The 22896-nt window shown below is 36.1% G+C and overlaps 1 protein-coding gene across 12 annotated transcripts in view; it reads right to left on the reverse strand.

Moving 5' to 3' along the window:
• Positions 1-1300: 1300 nt before the first annotated feature.
• Positions 1301-22896, reverse strand: part of NFIB (nuclear factor I B) — a 188242-nt gene continuing 166646 nt past the window's right edge. For 7 of the 12 annotated variants that reach the window (XM_072031740.1, XM_072031741.1, XM_072031747.1 and 4 more), the window contains 2 exons: positions 21045-21133; positions 1301-8016 (listed from right to left, as the gene is read on the reverse strand). In XM_072031740.1, the coding sequence (XP_071887841.1) occupies positions 7887-8016; positions 21045-21133 (219 nt within the window). In that variant the 3' untranslated portion in view covers positions 1301-7886. The remainder of the gene's footprint in view (positions 8017-21044; positions 21134-22896) is intronic. The other 5 variants (XM_072031745.1, XM_072031746.1, XM_072031750.1 and 2 more) reach the window with 1 other exon arrangement.

Consider the following 22896-nt stretch of genomic DNA (forward strand, 5'->3'; position numbering starts at 1 on the left):
TGGAGTAACTTAGTTAATTAATTAATTAATTGAACAACAGTGCATCTATTGTTTGTCCACTTCATCTCATACTCTTAGCAAATAAGAAAGTAAAAAGGTCTGAACCAAGAGCTTTCCTGCTCAGTACACCCTCACTATGGAATTGCAAGTCATGGTCTTTGTGTTCTGTCTTCCCAGCTCTTTGTATCTTGGTGTTCTAGGGCAAGACACTGCAATATCTTCAGCATGCTATTGCAGTTCCGGCTTTGAAGCATCTGTGAGTTATGCAGGAAAGTCTTCTGTTCTGTAGTTTTAGACATGGCACATTGGACATAATCTTCAAAACCACATCCAAATAACAGCGTTAAAGTGAACTCTCGTGGTACAAATTGGTAAAATTTTCAAACTTCAGTGCCTGACAATTTGTTTTGCAAGGCCTTGCACAAAACATTTTCATATAAATTAGTTAATTTAATAGACAATGGTGTCACATTTTGCATACTAATGGTCAAAACTGGATAAAGCTTATACTCTTGAACATGTAGAATATTTTTATCAAAGTAGGTGGAGAGTTGTTTAGCTTCACTGTGCAGCCAAATTTTAAGGTTTTTATATAATCTAATTTTAGCCCTTATGCTGTGATCCAGTCAGTCATCTCCTGAACATATTCATAGTGCTTAATGACTAATACTACTGGAATATGGGTTCCCAACTGGGTAAAATTAAAACAATGCATTTCTAGGAACACGAGCTGAGTGAAGCATCCCCTATTCACACTTATGAAACAGAATTCTTTTGTAATTTTCAAAGAATTTGGCCCAAAGCAAAGTTTACTAAAATAAGGAAAAATGCAAATAATTTTGGGAAGTTTGAATATTTCTATCTGTATTTAACGAAAGTGTTTTCAAGAAGACTGTAAAGATATTGAAGATTTATGAATTGTCTCTCACAAGTCTTTGATACTTTGAAACAAAACAAAAAAAAGGTCTCCTGATCATGTTCAATCTTACAGTGCAAGAGAAGCAGTTCAGGTCACCTGTATAATTACTTGAGTTGGTAAAATGTTATGACAAAAACAAACTATGAGCTTTTTAATTGAGATGATTATCAGATTCTCTTTGGTACTGTTGTCTTCCTTTTTTTCAGCATAACTACTAAGTCAATAGCTATCTATGCAAACAGATATGTTAAATCTAACCTAAGTATACACAGAACTTCTTAAGTTGTGCCATGTTGCCAGGGTACGAGGTGCAAGGTTAGTTTCTAAAATATTGCTAATTACCATTCTCAGAGATAGAAAAGAAAACATGAGACCAGGGCCTGTAGCATAGCTCATTTTTATTGTTTAAACAGTTTTTGCATAGGAAATATATCCGCTTCCAGTAATTGACTGCAGTATGAGCAGCTGCTAGCAGTATAGGCTGGATATAACAGTAACAATCACATTAAGTCAAGCTTGATTTACACCAGTTTAAAACTTGTGGCAGTTGAGTTCATTTGTAACCTAAAAAGGAAAAAAAAAAAAAAAAAAGTACCAAAAAGAACATTATTATCCTCCAACCAGGCACAATAAAAACCTTTGTTAACACTCAGGCTAAAATCAGGTCTGATGCCAGAGGGCCTTAGTTCCAAAATTAAGTAGTTGTACTGTAATGCATCTCACAAGTAAAGGTTCGTTACACAAGGATTGTGCACATACCTACTTTTTAATTAAAATGTAACCTTCAGGATTTATGGCCTACAGTATGGGGAAAAATGCCAAAAGTTTTAAAATGGATCAACCCTGGTGTGTAGCTAGCAAGCAATAACTGACTACTTGTCACCTACAGTTGTACTAAATGTATCTAAAGAAACACACAGCCCTACAAAAGTTGTTCTCAGAGAAATATCATTGAGATGGGGTGTCTCTGCCCAGTTTGCTAAAAGTTCTATATGATATAAGCACAAATTAACAGCTTGATGAAGACATAATCTAATGCAGCTCTTGAGAAGCCTATGCCTGGGACTTGAGGAACCCCTCACATTCTACAATGTTGTAGAGATTTATTTTTTTTTTTGAAGAAGAAAATGTTATCTGAAACATATTTACAACTGAACTCAACAGAGACTGTGAAATTGAACAGGCACTGCTCATTTGTTTGAGTTTTTTTGGTAAACATTTTGCTGGTTTTTGTTTCTTTCTCGTTTTGCATCAACTTTTATCAGTCCATGCAACTTCAATGCCCTCAATGAAGAATGCATAATAAGCCATACTTCTTAAAAACCTTCTTTCTGCATATAGAGATACATTTGCCACATCAGTCCCTGTAGCACAGTTTTCGAAACCATTTCTGTCAAAAATACAGTAATACAAAGACTGGCTTTAGTGTCACTAGCTCACACTGCTTTCCATTTATTTAGGCCACCTTTTGTTTTACTGTTACTGTATCATGCAATAAAAGTATGAAAGGCTTATTCTAGAATATCACAATGCTAGTGGCACTGAAGACCTTTTCACAAATTCAACATACATTTGAATTGCAACACACAGATATTTCTAAAGAGTAATAACTAGTGAACCCTTTCATTAAAAAAAAAAAAAAAAAAAAAAAAAAACTACTTACAACCACTGAAGAAAAAATTGCAACAAAAAATGTAAAAATTGACCGTCTCCCGACTTGTCCCCTTTACTATTAACAATGTGACCAACAGAGCTGTGGCATGGAAACAGTACAAAGAGTTGTCATGGCAATAAGTTTGGCTGATGCAAAGGTCATTGTGCAGGGTTAAAGGGCAAAATCAGTGGTCCGTGTTATCCTCCAACTGCAGTGCTCCACCACACCCACACAATTTTGAGGAATTAGAAAAAACAGGGGAAACTAGCAGAAAGTGCAAATAAGGAGACAGTTTTCAGCTCCTTCAGTGTGGAGTAGAACATTCAATTTTGAGCTTTTCCTGTTTAACTTTATTAGCCTGCATACGATTTTACTCTTTTTTTTTCTTTTTTTTTCTTTTTTTTCTTTTTTTTTTTATTCTTTTCTTAAGTTTTCTATAGAAACCCAATAAAAAAGTCCAGGAGCATGCAGCTGGTTAATGTCAACAAAAGACCTTGACAGGATCATATAAACTATATTGAATGTCATGCTTGGGACCTTACTGCCAGCAACATTAGAGAGTTGTTTCATTAAATGTGAATACTGTACACTGAATATGGGATAACTTTCTGCAGCCTTCATAATCTCACACAGTAAATATAATTTAGATTTAGGTACAGAACACACTCCGGTGTCACAGCTGAGTATGTCCTTGTGCAATCTCTCTCATTAAGTCCTTATGAAGCTACAAGTTGCAAATCCAAAATTCTGCTCCCTGAGGACACAGCTATGTGAGACGTAAGTACTGTTTTTATTCTCTGCCTATCCTGAATTGCTCTGTGAACCTAATCTTAAATACCATCATGTAACAATCACAAAAACTTTTGCTAAAGGCCATATATACTAATAAAAAGACAGTGGTGCTTCCAACATTTTGAAATGCTCTGAAAACCAACTTTTCCAATACTAAATACAACAAAATAACCTTCATAAAATATAACTTTTCTCCATTTACATTTTTAAAGGATTAGTAACCTATGCTTTTCAAGCACAGGAATCTGTGAAATAACTGCTAACATGGACAGATTTTATTTTTTTTTAGCATATAAATTAAGAAACTGGAGAGTTTTAACCCAAGTCCAGTTTCCAAACAAGGAATATTCTTGTTTACTTTAAAAATGGAAATGACATATATTTCCATTATAATTGTTAAAAGTTAGCTTTACAAACAAGGGTATTTTAATTAAAAAAAAAAAATCTTAACAAAACTATACAGTGTACAAATTACTGTCTACAAGGTAGGCGGTTCATTCAGAAGATCCTCCTTTCTTCTCGCTACTTGCAGCTTCATAAATTCATTCACATATTTTCAATGGAGCTGCCCACCTGAACTTCACCCCACAACTATATTGCTATAATTAATAATTTTGCCATGTCTTTATGTACAGTCTCCTTCACTGCCTTTTTTTTTCCCTTAGTCAAGCCTCAAACGTTCATGTCACTCCAGGGGGAACACACTTCAGTGGCACAGCCATGAGGCCAGGGCTGCAAAGCAACTTAATAAAGGCAGAACAGTGCACATAGAACGGGGTGGCTTGATTTAGTCAGAATACACTTCCTGGTGAAGGAGGAGGCCAGAGACTGGATTTGAGTTCTCAGTGTTATCTCAATCATTTGACTGCTGAGCTTGAAAAATAAAAAAAAAACATAAATGAGAAGTCTCTTCAAACCAGAATTTTCTATCAGAGAGACATTTAAAAAACCCACAATTGCAAAACAAAACCAATTCATTCCCACGGAAGGAGTTTGATTTTAAAAATATTGCATCTGTAAATTTAATGTTTTCATACAAGAGGCCAGAAATAGAAAAGCTCAGTTAAGGGCATCCTTCTTTCTACAAAGGTAATCATTCTTGTGACTATTTTGTAAATTCAGTCTGAACTTGCTTCAGTTTCATTCTGGTGTGCTATTAAAACCTTAAGTGGGACACTCTGCTAATGACAAGGGACAGAGCACGTGCAGACACCTCAGATCCTGAACTGCTCAATATCAGTGGTGAGCAGAAAAGGCAATATCATAGTTAATGTTACCAGGCCAGAACCTGAGTATGCCCTGGGTGGGTCAACTACATTTCAGCTAGTCTTAATAGTCATGTACTTAGGGAATTAATTCACTTTTTATAGGGCTCAGAAAGAGAGCAATGTACAATTGATTTTTGATTTTTTTTATTTTTGATTTTTTTTTTTCCACCTTAGCTATAGATAAATTTTCAGGATTTGCTTTTCTACAGCTTCTGTCTCAGTATCCTTCCATGTCCTGGCTATGTAAGTTTCTCCTGCAGTGTCCTGCTGGAGACAAGAGGATGTGCCACCACCACCACCTCACAAGCAGCCATGTGCTGGCTAACGATGAGGTCTGCTGATACCCAGCACTCCATGGAGTGGCTCTTGCTGGAGCTGCGCCACAATAGGCAAACCTCCGAAAGGCAGAGACAACAACAAAGGGCTGAACTGTCCCACCAGGATATCCCATTTAAAGTCTATTCCATGTTTGTTTTCACCTTAAAAATTTATGTGCTTTTAAGGAAGGGTCAACTTATCTTGAGCCATATGTAACAAGCATCCCCAGTGTCTCCAGCAACAGGCTGACTACTAATCTGTAAGCTCTGATTTTACTGGAAATGCACTTTTATTTACACCACAGTCTAATAACACCCATTCAGAAGCTCCTTTCCTATTATAGCCCAGAGCTCTCCATCCAACCTGCTGTATGAGAGTACATGAGAAAAGTCTGACACAGTCTGAGCAGGCTGAAGATTGGAACTCAGATGCTGTGTGTTTAAAAAAAAAATAGTTTTGATGTAGGGGAAAAAATATCATAAAATAAAAAGGAATATTTACCAGTCAAGCAGGCTAAGGGAGGCAAATTCTCTGCAGGAACAACTTAGTCAACTGGTCAGTGGAGTTATGCTAGCAAAGATTTTGGCCCTCTAAACACATTTCCTAGACAAAGCAAATGTCTTTCTATTCTAACTTAAAAACATCTTCTTACATGAACACTTTAGGATGTAGTAGATTTGCCAGAGTGGGAAAGGCTTCATCTCACTGTGGGTCTGGACCTCCTGCTCTCTCTGTCTGCCTCTCTCCGTCTCTCTCTGTCTCTCTTGAAATTCGAAGTACAACAATTTCCTCAAGTCAAGTCTGCCTCCAACAGAATTCATTATTTATATTTTAAATCCAGAAATGATTTCAGCTTGCACCCCAGGTGGGAAGTTAAAAGAGGGAACCGATTTGAAAGTTTGTCACAGTAGGCAGAACAGTCGCTTTGCAGCCCTTGCCTGGCTAAGGGTGCACTGCTTCACAGCTACACTGTAAAGTGTTAAAAATCATCCCCACCCACCCCAGAATATATATATATGTATAAAAAAAAATCCCCGTCCATCTCTCAGTACATAAAAGGACCTCATCACACTGCAAAAATAGCAGTACCCACTTTGGTCAATTAAAACAAACAAAAAAAGCATACATTATTTTTTTTTCTTTTAAATCTGTGTACTTACCTACAATAACCAATACAGCTAAAAGCACTACCTACATAGGCAAAACTTGGTATTGCATAATTCGTATAAATTTGAATCCCCTCCCCCCAATATTAATTGGAAGATGAAAAACATGAAAGGTTAATAGAAAAAAAACACCAAAATACTGAAAATATTGCTGGTCGATTACAATTCTTAAGCGGCAACTATACACAGCCATGATATGCTTTATAAATGTGAGATAAAGATATAACTGTCTAAAAAATCCATGATGTCACACTTTTTTCCCATCTGGAGTACAAAATATTTTGTCATAAAAATGGTAAAGATTTAAAATGATAATAAATGCAGCAAAACAAGTGTAGTGATGTCATTTTGTGTGTGTGTGTGGTTTTTTATGTGGTTTTTTTTTTTTTCATTTGTTTTTTTGTGTTTTTTTTTTTTTTTTTTTCAATTTTTTAAATTTCAAGGCAAGGCACGTAATGTGGACATTATATCTTCGTGCAAATCAGGATTACTAGAAAGAGTATTTTAATTGATTATTTTTTAAGAGACATAGAGGCAAAATTTCTGCCCATGCACATTATATTTCTGTCAATACGTGAAATCTGTTGAACAAGGCTAACTTCTGAAAGCACCATGCAAGTTTTCAGCACCCTGTAACTGGACTTTAAGAGTGCATTATTTAAATAAAATCTTATCCCCATCCTGGTATTACCAGTTTGTAAACAGTAAGCTTTGCCCTTGTGGCATGGATTTGCCTATCTCTTTGTCTCTATGATGCAGATTATACAGAAAAATATAAACCCTATGGGTTCTTGATGCAACCAGTAACTTTAAATAAATAAATCCTACCCCTCTGTGGAGGCAGCAGCTAAACCAACATAAGTGCTGTGTTTTCATTGATTTCTTTTTCTCAAGGACATGATTTGTCTTGATGTAATGCCTTTTAATGCCCTCAAAAACTGAGGGGAAAAATAAATTTGTTCAAAGTAATTTTTAATTTTTTTTTTTTTAATCCCCTCAATTTAGAGTCCAAGGGCTGAAGGACTTATAATGATGACCCCTTAGATATGATTTTTAAATTGCACTTGCCTCTGTAAGTGTTTCTTTAGTGGGAAAAGTTCATGTGGGTTGTTTTGTTTTGTTTTGTTTTAATTTTTTTTATTTGTTTTTCTGTTGCATGAAAAGATAACACTTTTACCTACATAGAGGCATTTCTTATATAGAGCCTGTGTGTTCATTCTGATTGAAAATTTCAAACTGGGTAACACACTAGAAAATGCTGAGTTAAGGGCCAAAGTTTAATAAATCCATACTGATAACTAAAGGCTACAGAGCATATTTTTAAAACATTTAGAAATCAGAGTGTTGAGAAAATGGCTGGCTCACAGCCCTTGTCCTCCTGCAGCTCTGTTGCTGCTGCCTAGCCTTTGTTTTGTGAGATAACCAGGAATAGTGATCCCATGCGTAAACAACAAGAATACTAAACCAATAAAACTAGCTTATCATGCAAATATTAAGGCATCTAGAAAGTCAGTTAAAATATATTGTCAGAGACAGAACATCTATTTCCCAGCGGACTTCATATAACAAAGGCTACTTAGCAGGGGCTGCATTCTACCCATTAGTGAAATATCATCGACCCTTTGTATGTCATTTCAGTTTTAACCATAAGGGAATTAGTGATTGTAAGTGCTGCAATTGCTGGTCTATTTTTGTCTTCTTTCTTCAGTTTCTTCTCTTATCCCGTCTTCTTTTTTTCCTTTTTCTAATTTTTCTTTTATTTTTTTCCCTCAGTTACTTGTTTCTGCTTGAAGGAAAGGCTCTCCAATTATGTTCAAACCATAATTTGGGACATTTGTCGGCAGGATCGGTGTCCTGTTTGATACTTGAAAAGGAACCAAGCTAGCCCAGGTACCAGGACTGTTGGAAAGGGGGAAAGATAAAGAGATAGAGAAAAAGAGAGAGAAAATGAAACACAAATTAGACATTTTGCAAAAACCAGATCACAATGAATTTGAATCAGGATTAAAACAAATATTCATTATTAACAGCACTACTCAACATTAAAAAATAAATTAAACAAATTTCTGACTATTCCTTGAGATTCAAATTTACAGTTTTCTTTATAAAAGTATGACTTATTTGGAAGAAAAAAAATTGCGTTGGTCTCAACTGCAAGTAGCCTGTTTATTTATGGTAGTCTCCCAAAATTGTAGAGGTGATATATAAAGCAGACAACACTAAACCATATATATAATACTATATGGCAGCACAGATGTTATTTAAGAGCTAATAAAATGTATTAGTGTACAAGTTTTTTCATCTCAAAAACAAATAAATAATAAATAAATAAATAAATAAAGGCTCAGTGTTTAAGTTTCCTGTGCAATTTCCTGCTTGTTTTCAAACCAGCAGTTTACACTGTCTCAGTCTCAAGATGTGTCTCTGAGGTGCGTGAGTCCGCAGTAGAGTAGAGAACTTGGTCCAGAGAACTTTTAATATTAAAAAAAAAAAAAACTGTTTTGGCGTTGTTTTTGGTTTTGGTTTGTTTTTTACTTATTTCTACCCAAAATGTTATAGTGTCCATAACATAGGGCCCAATGATGTAAACAATTGCAGTCAAGAGTAGCAGTGAGTACCATAAAGTTTTCAAAGACAAGTCCATGGCTTTGGAACTAAAATCACCATTTCAAAAGCACTATGTCACTGAGGAGGTTAAGCTCCAATGGCATTCACATGTTTGCCAGGCATGGACTACTGGTAGGTACTGTAAGCCATCAGTATTTGCAAGATGGGTACTCAAAGAAAGACTTCAGCTGCCTCTATTCAGTAGCCAGAGCAGAGCCTGGGCAGCCTTTTCCTTGGATGTATTTCTGGCAACTCAGAAATAATGGGCTTTTGAGAAAGTCTGGTTAAATGCATTCAGAAGAAAAACAGCATCATTATGTCAGCAATCATTGGCAAACAAGTAGAAACAAAACTGGACGCACATTGTGCAAACACATATTTCCTGCACATTTTATTGTAGCAAATGTTTCTCTGCACTAGTTATTTCCACAAACACAACAGCTTACTTGAGAGCACACTCTGGGATTAAACTGATATGCTTCATTATAGCATGTCTGAAGACTAAAGTCTCTGGCACGTTTTGTGAAGGATGGACACTGGAATCTTTCTTCCTTCTCTCTCTTTGGTCAACCCTCTGCACCACACTCTCCCTGGATAAGCACGTGCACTTCTGCATAATGCTGGCAGCAGGCATAAAGAGGAAAACAGACCCTTTTTATCTCTTTTAAATGCATACATAATAACTTCATTTCACTTGGCAGATTTATGGGATCTTTGAGTTGCAGTTGTGTGAACACTGACGAAAGGGGTCACTTTATTTCATAAAACCCAGGGAATGTGTTTCTCAGGTGATTTATACTGAAAATAATAGAAAGAGGTTCTCTCATTTACTTCTTTTTGATACTCTTTACACCCCTCTAAACCTGCTAGTTTACTATTTTGATTCCTACCAATTATTTGGTACGTACGTAGACGTACGAGGAACAGCTGAGGGCACTGGGCCTGTTCAGCCTGGAGAAGAGGAGGCTGAGGGGAGACCTCATCGCAGTCTATAACTTCCTCGTAAGGGGGTGTCGAGAGGCAGGAGACCTTTTCTCCATTAACACCAGTGACAGGACCCGCGGGAACGGGGTTAAGCTGAGGCAGGGGAAATTTAGGCTTGACATCAGGAGGGGGTTCTTCACAGAGAGAGTGGTTGCAGACTGGAACAGGCTCCCCAGGGAAGTGGTCACTGCACCGAGCCTGACTGAATTTAAGAAGAGATTGGACTGTGCACTTAGTCACATGGTTTGAACTTTTGGGTAGACCTGTGAGGTGTCAAGAGTTGGACTTGATGATCCTTAAGGGTCCCTTCCAACTCAGGATATTCTATGATTCTATGATTCTATGATTTCAAGTTCTATGTTTTATACACACACACACATACACACACACAAAGAGGAAAAATTCACAGACCTGCTTGTTGCTTTTTTTTTTTTTTGCCCCTTCGAGAAATTATAAGAAATACGAGTTTCCTGATATGTTTAAAATGCCTGAAGTAAAAATAATATTCAATAGGTTTGGTTTTGTTGTTGTTTGTTTTTGTCATTGGGTATATTCTTAAAGGTTACCTGAAAATCTGGGTAATTGTAACCTCTTCAGTAATTAAAAAAGTCTTGCAATTATTTTCAAAACACGAAGTCAGCTAATCTATTTGATTATAGATTTTTTTAATATCTATTGACTATTTCAAATACAGCATTTTCTGTTGCTCATGAAAGAGCTCCTTTTTGAAAATGAAAAATCAGTTATACAACAAATCTTAAAATTTACACAAAGAATTAAACCCATTTATATATGAAAGATCTGCCCAATATGATCTGATGAAAAGATTAAGGTTTTAAAAAATATTCAGTACCAGAGCCTCATTCATGAGGCTTAATTGTTTCAATATTTTATTCATCTTCCTTCACAATTTGTTTTAGAATGCATTTCTTGTTCCTTCCTATTTGGATTTCAGTGATGTTAAGAAGTGAACTATGAAATAACAGACACAATGCAAATCATTTCCAAGCACAAGCACAGGGATCTGAAAAGATAGTAATAAAGAAGGAAAAGAGGAAGAGGAGGAGAAGGAGGAGGAGGAGGAAGCGTATGAGAAGGAAGAGGAAGAGGAAGAGGAAGAGGAAGAGGAAGAGGAAGAGGAAGAGGAAGAGGAAGAGGAAGAGGAAGAGGAAGAGGAAGAGGAAGAGGAAGAGGAAGAGGAAGAGGAAGAGGAAGAGGAAGAGGAAGAGAGAGAAAGAGAGAAAGAAAGAGAAAGAGAGAGAGAAAGAGAGAGAGAAGGAGAAAGAGAGAAAGAGGAAGAGGAAGAGGAAGAAAATGCAGATTTGTTTGCTCAGAATCTGTCTGAATACACATTTTACAATTTGTAGTGGTTTGCTGTCCTGTTACACTGGATTTGCAGTCTTTAGCCACTTTAACAAAACAGAACACTAACAAAAAGAATGTAAATTTTCTGCGATGTCAACATGGTATTTAAGAAATTTCTGTTGCAATGGCTAAATACACAGCTTTCAGGTTATCTTTCTATGGAATTACAGTGTACTTCAGAGGCTGGATATATGTGTGACTATTTTTTCTTCATTTTAAAGTTCAAAACCTTCTAATGAATACAGCAGGTGAAGGAAAGAAGTCAGAGCTGATAAGGAGCAAATTGCTATTTGTAGCAGCTCTCTTATCCAGTACTTCACACAGGAGAAAGACAGCTTGATTTTTTGGAAAGTTCTCAATAAAAATAAATTGCAGCAAGTGACTAATAGGACTGTTGTTGCTGTATGACTAGCAAATTTAATGGGGATGTTTCTTTAAACCTTCCAAACCTTCCATCTTACATTGCGATCCTCACAAAAATGCAGCATGCGGTAAATTTGTCATTGCTGCTTATGAATCCTCAGGGAACAATAAATCTCCTGTATTTTAACACTATGCAGATCCCATCTGACTTCAGGAAGCCTCTTGCTTGCAAGACGCCGACCGCCACGGCAGAGCTGCCTACCACCTGCCATGGATAATGGTGAAGGCACCTCTGACTCTGGGACAACAACGTGCCATCCATGGGCTGGAAATACGATCACTTGCAAAGCCCTGGAGGGGGGCCAAAGTCTCTACCCACCAGGCAGGGGCAGGCCCTGGGGCAGCAGGGAAGGGCAGGCCCTGCAGCCTGTCCACCAACACTTTCATCCTATGCAAGGATCTTCAAGGCCTAGTGAAATCAGGGTGTATTTTGGAAATCAAACTCATCATACTGCAGTTTTATGTGACTGTGTCCGGGGACGCTCCAGGCCTGATACTACCACCCAACATATAGTGCAGGCAAAAGAAGAACCCAAGTGAAAAATATTGAGGTAAATAGCACTGTGAAGCACTAATCAAAGTGCCAAGTTCTGAGAATAACTCTGATATAAGCCATAACCAAAAAGATAGCTCAGGCTTTGTGAAGCTACATACACATAAAGTTGTCTATCCAGTATTCCCACCTATGCCCCATAACATTTGCAATAAATTTAATTGTACTTTCAGCTACATACAACCCACTCCTTTCTTTGTAGTTCCCCTGTGCCTCTGCATGCAGCAGAAACAGACTGTCAGCCCAGACCAAGGACCCCCACCAGTTATCTCAAACCTGCTCTGAAGGAACCTTCTGTGAGAACTGGGGAGTTTAGCTTCTGCCATGGAAACCATCGACAGTCCTCTGGAGAACTTACTAGCAAAAGTGCCAGCTAGTGCTGGCTGCAAAATACACTCTGCCTAGGGCCCACACAGGTGGCAACTGTAGGAAAAGGGAACATATCTTTCCCTTCACCACACTGTTCAGTGATTTATGTACGTCCCAGGTAAACTTCCAGTCCTAAGTTTGACAAAAGCAGAGGCAATGCTTCTTCTCTATTCACTAAGCACCTGAACATGAGGGGAGAGCAAGGTAAGCTGAAACTCTTGCTTTTGTCCAGGACACAGTGAAGCTGGTTGTCCCTGCAGAAGTTACTGACATGTCCATCTGCCCACTTGGCTTCTCCTTCAGACCTTCAGATAAAAAAGCTGTGTGTGTGTGGCTAGGAAAAAAAAAAAAAAAAAAGAAAGAAAAAGAAAAGAAAAAAAAAAAAGACCTAAAGCAGGTCTACCCACATTCCAGCTCACTTTTGCTTAGGAGATCTGTGTGCCCTGCACTGATACATATGCTGGTATCAATGCATGTCCCTTTGAATATGAAATGAGAGCTCCAAAAACTGCTCTAACCTAAGTTTTAAAGAAAATTACACAGGAACTACCATCAGATATTGCTTACAGTTACCTGTGTGATTCAGACTAGTAGCTCTTGAAAATGAGTATGGTTTGCAAGAACTGTCTTCATGAAGCATTATACATCTAAGTAATTTTGCTACCAGAAACAGTATTCTCTCACCATAGCTAGACTATCAGGTGTATTATATAGTCACCAGCCCTCCCTCTACCCACAGCAAGTATAAATTATTTATCTGTTCAAATGTAATAAAATAGCAAAGGAAGATTCTGCAAACATCCTACTGGGTAAGCATTCTCCATTACAGTTTTCACATGCTAATCCAATCAAGATTTCTTCCATGATTTCCTCTTAAAGATAATAATTGCTCTTTCAAGAACCTCTGAGCAAGATATTACTGGAATGGATGACAAGCAGTACTAGCATTATATGTACATACAGTCCGCTTTGGAGGTTATAATAAAATAAAGACTATAATAACATAAAACAATTAACTAAATGCAATAAAAATAAATCCAATCAGACTTGAGCAAATCTGAAGCATTTTAAGATTATTTTCTAGTTACTGTATTTTTAAAAGCCTCAAAAGTCTTTAAGATTATTCCACCATTTGGAAAGTGAATCCAAAACAGGGTTTCCTTCTTGCAGCTTTACTATCCTATGCATGAACATACATACCAGCTTAGACGAGGCAAACCAGATTATGCCAGGTCAGTCTTTAGGCAGGGGGGAGAGGTAGAAATGACTTTGAGAGAATGACGCTGAGAGAAATGGCACTAGCAAGTCACTAAGCAAGGTTTTTCTGTCACAGCACAAAGCAAGTGCTCCCCCACACAAGTACATGGAACCTTACCATTTAAACTGTTAAGATCATATGAACTTTGGAAAAGCAATTGTATTAACCTCAGTGCCTGGATAAATTCCAACTTGTACATTTCTGCCAAAAGAATAACCACCCCTCTAGCATCTCCTTAATGTAGTTGTTCTGTTATTCTCCATCTTAAACAGTATCTGCAGTTAAATAGCTGCCAAATTTCACCTCCAAGGTGGGCATTTATATCAAGAGATATATTAGATATATCTCAAATTAATTTAGGAAGACTTAACAGTTTAGCAGGGCACATACCACCCATCTAGCAGATGGAGGAAGCAAAGACCTACAGATTCATGCCCAGAGGAGGGAAAAGGGAATTATGCTGTAATTATACTTCTACTACTCCCTGCGGACCAATTTTTTGATAGCATAACTGAAAAAAAAATAAAATAAATAAAAAAAAGAAATAAAGAAAGACCATGGAGAGTTCACAGAGCTCATCATTGCTAAATAAAATCCACAGGAGAGACAGGACCTGGAGAGTGTGGCCATTCTGCACCTAGACCACATGTGTCTGAGTGTCTGATGGAGGGTCAGGGCTGATGGAGGATTATAAATATGTATATACATACAGTGGACTATCACCAACTGGAAGGTCATCTCCCATAGAGAAAAAAAAAAAAAACTGAAGAATGTGGGCTTGGGTTGGCAGAAACTGTTGGGTAACCTAAAAAAATAGACTCTGCACTTTCAGGTAAATTTATCAAACCAAGAAGAAAATAACTGTGTGAATGTCCAACAGAAATATTTAGAAAAGAACCTTCTTTCAATGTTCAAAGAATTTTTATTTCTCCAGATCTATTGTGATTCACTCTTCCATAAATGACAGCAAAGATACTTGTAAATTTAATCACAGCAGCATTTACACTGCTTCCCCAAGTGGAACATTAATATTTCCAATTGCAATCTGTTAGATTCTTTTACTTGGCACTTTTCAAAAATATGTCCAAATGTTTATTTACCAAATAAACATGACTAAATACTAATGCTGATAACTCTAATTAGAAAGAGGAAATGGAAGAACGAAAGGAAGGAAGCGAGGAAGGGAGGCAGGAAGGGAGGAAGGAAGGAAGAAAAAGAGAGAAAGAGAAAGAAAAAGAGAAACAGAGAGAGAGAAAGAGAGAAAAGGAGAGAGAAAGAAGAGAGAAAGAAAGAGAGAAAGAAGAGAGAAAGAGAGAGAGAGAGAGAGAGAGAGAGAGAGAGAGAGAAAGAAAGAAAGAAAGAAAGAAAGAAAGAAAGAAAGAAAGAAAGAAAGAAAGAAAGAAAGAAAGAAAGAAAGAAAGAAAGAAAGAAAGAAAGAAAGAAAGAAAGAAAGAAAGAAAGAAAGAAAGAAAGAAAGAAAGAAAGAAAGAGAAAGGGGAGAGAGAAAGAAAGAAAGAGAGAAAGAAAGAAAGAGAGAAAGAAAGAGAACGAGAGAACGAGAGAGAAAGAGAGAAAGAGAGAGAGAAAGAGAGAGAGAGAAAGAGAAAGAGAGAAAGAGAGAAAGAGAGAAAGAAAGAGAGAAAGAAAGAGAGAAAGAAAGAGAGAAAGAGAGAGAGAAAGAGAGAAAGAAAGAGAGAAAGAAAGAGAGAAAGAAGGAGAGAAAGAAGGAGAGAAAGAAAGAAAGAAGGAGAGAAAGAAAGAAGGAGAGAAAGAAGGAGAGAAAGAAGGAGAGAAAGAAGGAGAGAAAGAAGGAGAGAAAGAAGGAGAGAAAGAAGGAGAGAAAGAAGGAGAGAAAGAAGGAGAGAAAGAAGGAGAGAAAGAAGGAGAGAAAGAAGGAGAGAAAGAAAGAAAGAAGGAGAGAAAGAAGGAGAGAAAGAAAGAAGGAGAGAAAGAAAGAAGGAGAGAAAGAAAGAAGGAGAGAAAGAAGGAGAGAAAGAAAGAAAGAAGGAGAGAAAGAAAGAAAGAAAGAAAGAAAGAAAGAAAGAAAGAAAGAAAGAAAGAAAGAAAGAAAGAAAGAAAGAAAGAAAGAAAGAAAGAAAGAAAGAAAGAAAGAAAGAAAGAAAGAAAGAAAGAAAGAAAGAAAGAAAGAAAGAAAGAAAGAAAGAAAGAAAGAAAGAAAGAAAGAAAGAAAGAAAGAAAGAAAGAAAGAAAGAAAAAGAAAGAAAAAAAGAAAGTTTTTCTGCCTTAGTGGAAACATTTGGAGGTAAGGTGGGGAAGTAGAAATCTCGAGTAACCAAGGGGTTAAAGATACAGTTTACACTTGGGAGTTCTCTATAATATGCTCCTCCTTTCCTAACATTGCTGCCAAAAATCATCTGACAGGAAACATAAGATTAAGTTTGTCCTACCTAAGTGAACAAAGAGTGCTCAGAACAGGCAACCAGTTCACTGCAGAGCGGGAACTTTTCTAATCCTGCTGGAATCTGCAGTGCTGCTCAGAAATATTACTAAAGTTGTTTTCTTTACTTTAACATCTTGCTTCTGGATCATCTCATTCATTTTGGTCACACTACAGTTCTTGCTGCTTCCCCCATAAAGGTTAACTTAAAGCTCCAAACATAATCATGTGGAAAATGGACATTATTGATTCCTATGGTCCATTGTTCCCCCATTCTAAGTCCCTGAAGTTCAAGTTCAATCTGGAATTACATCATGTCTGGTTTCTCCTGGTTACCAGACGGCTTGAGACGTGACCACAGCTACAGAAAAAACAAACAGCCTTCTTCACGCTTCGGCTCCCCTATCGATTCAAACATAAACTTTTTTTCTTTCTCTCAAGTATGCTTCAAGTATGGAGCATGGTTAATTTAGAGATTAAGTTCCAAATTAGATTATCTAATGGCATCTTAATGGATTGCTGACCCATTTCCTGTGGGATGGCAGCATGCAAGTCTGGCTTGAATACAATTAATTTCTTAGGAAGTGTCTGAAGATGTTTGCCTAGATGGAGAGGAAACATAATGTTCTGCACATCTTTCTCTATTACAGAGTTGAGCGTAACTACTAGAGTTAGCAATTTAAATTGATAAAGACCAGAAATCACTAGGTTTTCTTTCTATTAATACTTCTACGGTAAGTATACTTTAAGCATTTTTGTTCTTAAATCATAATGCCTGAATTGATATTTCTTTTCCAAAACATTACTCAAGGCAGAAAGGGAGGGAAGGAGAAAAGGGGAGGGGGGAGAGGGGGCAGAAGTAGGTCAATGACACGAACCATTGATATAACAGGTGTCCATATTTGCCAAAATGTGCTTATCACATTTATCACGTGTTTATGACTGTGTTACTTTACCTATGTGTTTGCTAGATTCCAAACACATACAAGGTACTGTGAGATAAAAGGAATTTACGCCCATTCTCTTTTGTCCTCCTGCTTCTTCCACAAACCAGAGATTATCCACTTGGCCATCTTATCAACACTATTGCTATAAACCCAGAACGATGCTTGGGGAAAAGTGCTGCTTGGAAAGTTGAGCATCTGAACACGCCTACAGCTAGAGCTGGGAAGGAAATTCAGTACTCTGAGAATAAAACTCTCCCCAGCATCTCCAGGAACAAAACAGCTGTTGTACTGTACATTTGTGTCAAGATAACAGGCTGAAAGCAGGAAATGCTAACATAGTGCATTTGCCCACATAGTGTAAATATAATATTAAAGCTACAGTTAACTCATAAAAGTAACATATATTCTAGTATGAATAATAATAATAATAATAATAATAATAATAATAATAATAATAATAATAATAATAATAATAATAATAATAATAATAATTTGCATTATATAGAATAAATAAAAATGGTATTTAATGATATCTGAGTTAAAATGTACACTTTGGCAATGAAACTTTGCTTGCAGTATATGAAAGACTTGCAAATACTCCACACACAATTAAAGAGCCCCATCATGCAGGCTGTTAGAATGGTCCCGCTGGAATTACTGTCCAGTAATACCATCCAATAATGAGTGCCTAAGACTCAAGCTCTTGTTATCAGGCTTCCTCCCCAACACATGCACAATTCTTCCTCACTCTCACTCATGCCTTGTTGCATATGCTCTTGCTCTCAGACAGTGACTGCCTTCTCCTAACCGACCCTTACAGATTTTCATAACTTCCCCTTAGCTTCTATCTCCAAGGAAAGTTATTATTACAGAACAGCAATTATGAAAAAAAGAAGAGGTATTTTTAATGGATTCTGAGTATCTTCTTTATACATAGAGCTACATCAACCTAGATTATCTTAAAAGTACTACAGAGTCCAATTCTGCTGATGAGCTTAAACATTGTTCAAAGTTCAACAGATATAATAATATATATATAATAAACACTATACAAACAGCAAAAAGTTAATTATAGGTAGACAGGCTATCAGGAACAAAATAAAAATGACTTTCCAGTACCTTACCAAATAATGATTTTTGCCATTTTTTAAGATGCTCACAGGAAGTTTTATCTCCTTTAAAGATACCAATATGTTTAATTCATGTGATAAAGGTATTTGTGTATTTTCAGTTATCACTACTCCTTACACTTCTTCTACTTCTGAAGAAAATGGTCATCACAGACTTAAATGCTTTTTTATTTGTTTGTTTTGTTTTGTTTTAATCTCCTATTACTCATATTTTCTCTGTTTGCAAATTTCAGTCTTCTATGTATCAATAAGATGTGTCTTATGTCTGGGACTATGAATGTTAACATAATTTTACAAGGAAGGAAAATCACAGCAAATTTATTTTGATGTCTGTGTACCATATCTACTGTCATATGAAAGGCAGCTACTAATGAGACAAAGAACACAAAAATAACAGAGGTTTTCTCATCTTCTGCCATCTTCCCTAAGTTCTGAAAACTCAGGTCATCAATATATCAGGACAAAGATTTCAGCTTGGTCTCTTCCCTTACCTGATTCTTGTACAGACAAGACAACTAACATTTGGATAACATTCACTGCCAAAATTTGACTTTCTTGAGGTCAATGACATTTCTGAAAACCATTATACTTAAAATAACGACAAAAGCTTGCTATAAAAGGTAAGACTGAGTACCATCAAAAAAAGTACTGCAGATTTGACAAATTCACACAATCAAACATTTGTCAAACAATTTTGTGGGAGAAAATTTGACTGTATGGACAGTCAAATTGCTGCTCTCTCTCTGACAGTGAGCAGCAATTCCTTTTGCAATCAATTCTTATCCTTTTTTTTTTGCTTTTTTTTTTTTTTCCAGTGCTTACTAGTTTTAGTGTTAGAAAGGCTCACTGCCCCTTGTTCTACTCAGATATCATTTCTGTTCTTAGATCCCCACTTACATGGGGATTTCAATAATTCTATATTCCAAAGCCCAAATCCTAAAGCTGTCTACTTAGGGAGAACTACAGGAAGTTTCTTTGTCCTCCAAGGCTGTGCTTAATTCTAGGCCAAATAAGAAAGGCCCAGGCACGTCAAGAGGTGCCCATGCAAGCACCAATTTGTGCCCAAGCTCACCTGGCAGAATTTGTGTCCACTGGTAGGGCCAAACTGGCAAATAGCACTCCAGGAGCTACCTGCAAACCAGTTTTACATATAAAGATGAACAAGTAAAAGAATGTGCCTGCATTCATCACCAAAGTTTCCTTGATCATCACCTGGAAAATTTTCCCCCATTTTCCTTTCTTTTCATGAATTACTCCCCCAGGTTGTGAGTGATAGGTACTGAAAAAAAAATAAAAAAAATAAAAAAAAAAAACAACAACAAAAAAAACCACCAAACAATTCACCAAAAGCCAGGACAGGGCTTCAGCTGATATAAACTGTCATTGCTTTAAAGAGGTCATGAGTGATGACTGATTTAAACTATTCAAAAATATTCCTACGTAGACAGTTGTGTGATAATTTGCTAATGCCTGTCAATGACCAGTAGAATAAAAACATCCTTTGTAGGGGTGGAATAAATCACCACCACTGCCAACCCCATGCTACACTAGCTCAGTTCGGATTCACTCTTGACAGTACATTGAAAACTGTGGCAGTTATTGCATGATGGGGGTTGTAACGGGAATCATAGCCCTTGAGGAGGTGAGGTGAATCCATTAGTTAATTTGTGCCTTTCATTCTGCCTTTGTGCTATAATCTGTTATGGAAGAAATAACTACACCTTGCTTTCGCACAACAATTTTTCCAGATAAACATTATATCAGAAAAACTGCAGAAAGCAAAACAACAATATTTAAAGCATTTCAAGCTGAGATTTGTAAGCAGCACTACTTTTCAAATTCTGTAATTACCCTTCCAAGCTGAAACTCAAAAAATCCCCAAACTTCTAGAAATCCATAGCATAATATAGTACATTAAAAAGCATTCTATATATACATATACACACACTTACATACATGCTTACACAGAGTGTAAGTGCCTAGTGCTTATACTGTCCTACATGTATGTACTCAAATGCCTAAGAAGTATTTAAAATTATCTTGAGATTGAGTAGCTACATTTGACAGGCTCCCAACCTGTGTGCTTTACATGAATGACCCCCATTAATAGTTGCAGATAATCCTGCACATGAAAGAGGTGGGAATCAGATATATCACAATTACACTGATTTGTTTACACATCTATTTAGATACACACACCCCTACTGTTACCATAATTCATTATATGCCAACAGATGTAAAGGATAATAACAAGTAATGGATTAATGTACCAAAAGCTGTGGGATTTGTTGGGGAGTGGGGAGGAAGGTATTTTTTCACCCATTTTGAGGGTGGGCTTCTTTTTGCTTTCTATATTTTTGTTTGCTTTTTTGTTTTTGCACACAAAATAAACTGTCTTTTGTGGAAACACTTCCTAATTATTTTGGTATTTAGTTTAGAAATATGATGGTTTATATCTTACCTTCATGTACGTTAGTGACCTAAATCTACACGGGCTTATTAGTCACAAATGTCTCTGTTAATACTATGGTTATTCATTGCTCAATACCACCACCTCTCACAGCACCATTTTCTTTGTATTAGCCAGTAAGTCCCCCGAAATACGATGTTTAATTACGCAAGTGACATTTTCATTTTTAAAACCTAAAATCAGTATACTCTTAAATTTGTAAACACTTCGCATTTGACAGCACAACATCGTCATTCCAGGTGCTTAATTAGAGTAGCTCCTAAATTCAACTTACATTAAAGATAATCTAAATGTGTACTGGAGAAATATTACACACATTTTGATCAGATTCTGTCACATATTCCTCTGGAGGCCCGCTAAAACAGATACTGTAGCTCAATGTAAATTTTTAATGTGGTGTAGGGGAAATAATTAAAATGTTACCTTTGCCAAGTAATTCCCAATGTATCCTCACTGGCACTGGGGTATAAATGCCTGCCGTTTTGATTCATGGTCCAGTCACAAATCCTCAGCTGTCAATTGAAACCTAGCAGTCAGATATGGATCGAGCAGTACTACAGTTTTTAGTATTTAAATGAATACATGCAAAATAGTATTGTACATGGCAAAAGCCTTACTTTCCCAAGAAGAAACTTAAAAAAAAAAAAAAAAGGAAAAAAAAAAAGAAAACAAACAAAAATAACTTACTCTAAAAATAAATGCCTATAGATTTGCTTAAGATAATGCTATTTTAATATGCTCCTCTATTAATAAAGCGTAAAAGAGTAACTAGTGTTTAGCACATAACAATTAGCCATTATTAGATTACAAATTGAGCTGGAATAAAAGGAAATGTTAATATTCAATAGTGAAATATTTTAAGAAAGAAAATATAAATGCTGTTTTCTTTAAGCAATGCTCTAAATTGTGTATTAAATAAAGGTCTAATATAGTCAATATCTTGTAGCATGCATTTCGTGAAACATAGAAGACATGCAATTTATAGAAATATTGTCCAAATTAAACAAACTGTATGTCCTTATCTTGCTATTTAAGAAGGGTAAAGGTATTTTGTAATTGAAGTTTATTAATTTAGTGTTACAGAAAGCAGTATTACTTAGCAAGAGGTGATAAAATAATCTAATCTTGGTTTAGGCTCAGAATAATAACATTTAAAAAACTTTATTGCTTTTTAGTAAAACGAAGAATGTACTAAATGTAAGCTGAAACAAATTCTTCCCAGATCTTCAAATCATCAGTTCTTCTCATGGATTGTTCTAGCAACCCTGTTATAGCTTTGCTTGTGTAACAGCTGCTCTGTAGTGTTAGCAGATTTATTGAAAAGATATACGACTTATTTTTAAGTTTAAGAAAGTGAACTTATCTGGCTTGCAAAGCAAGCATACAATTTAACCTCTGTATAGTCATGCTATATATAAATTGCTGTACCATTATGTATGATACAGAACTCTGAATTGAAGATAATGTTGTTTCTGAGTTTAATTACATTCAGTGCATTCTGGTTTTCTCTATTCATATTCACAGTCTTCAGACAGCACAAGCTACAGCAAAGAAACTACAATATTTTCACAGGAGCACAGTTAATTGCAGCCTTTTCCTGAAAAATACAAATGCTAGGGACAAGACAATATTGCAAACCTGACCCTGTCTGGCTGTTACACTCATAAGCTTCCTGCTGTTAAGGTCTGAGAAATGGAAATGTTAGCCTCTGTTGTTTTCATAGGGATTGTTACTTGTTTGTTATCTAAAGAACTCAAAGGGACCTTCTAAAGGCCATTAAAAGCATGACTAAACCACATGAAATTAACCAGAAAAGGAAATATACATGCAGAAAGTTTGCTAGAGGTAACGGTGAATAATACAATAAATATGTTTAAAGAAAGGAGTAAGTAAATGTTTGGTTTATTCACTATGCAAAACTGTATTGTAAACCAAATTTTCATATTGAAGATGTAGTAAAATGTCACCTCAGTTACTTGTACAGAAGTTGTATTTTTGTTATAATGCTTAAGAATATGATAAACTTCATTACAGAAGCATATTTTAAAGCTTTATAACTTAACTATAAAAAGTCATTTCCAGCTGAAATATAAGCCTGAAAGAGTAAAAAACACATAAACCTCTTATTCTTTCATAATATATATATGTGTGTGTGTATATATATATATACACACACATTATATATATATATACATTATATATATATAAAATATATATATATATATATAAAATCTACAAATAAAAACTCTTCAGAATTATAAGCATAAAGAAGACT

This window comes from Anas platyrhynchos, chromosome Z (genome assembly GCF_047663525.1).
Source record: "Anas platyrhynchos isolate ZD024472 breed Pekin duck chromosome Z, IASCAAS_PekinDuck_T2T, whole genome shotgun sequence".
Classification (NCBI taxonomy): domain Eukaryota; kingdom Metazoa; phylum Chordata; class Aves; order Anseriformes; family Anatidae; genus Anas; species Anas platyrhynchos.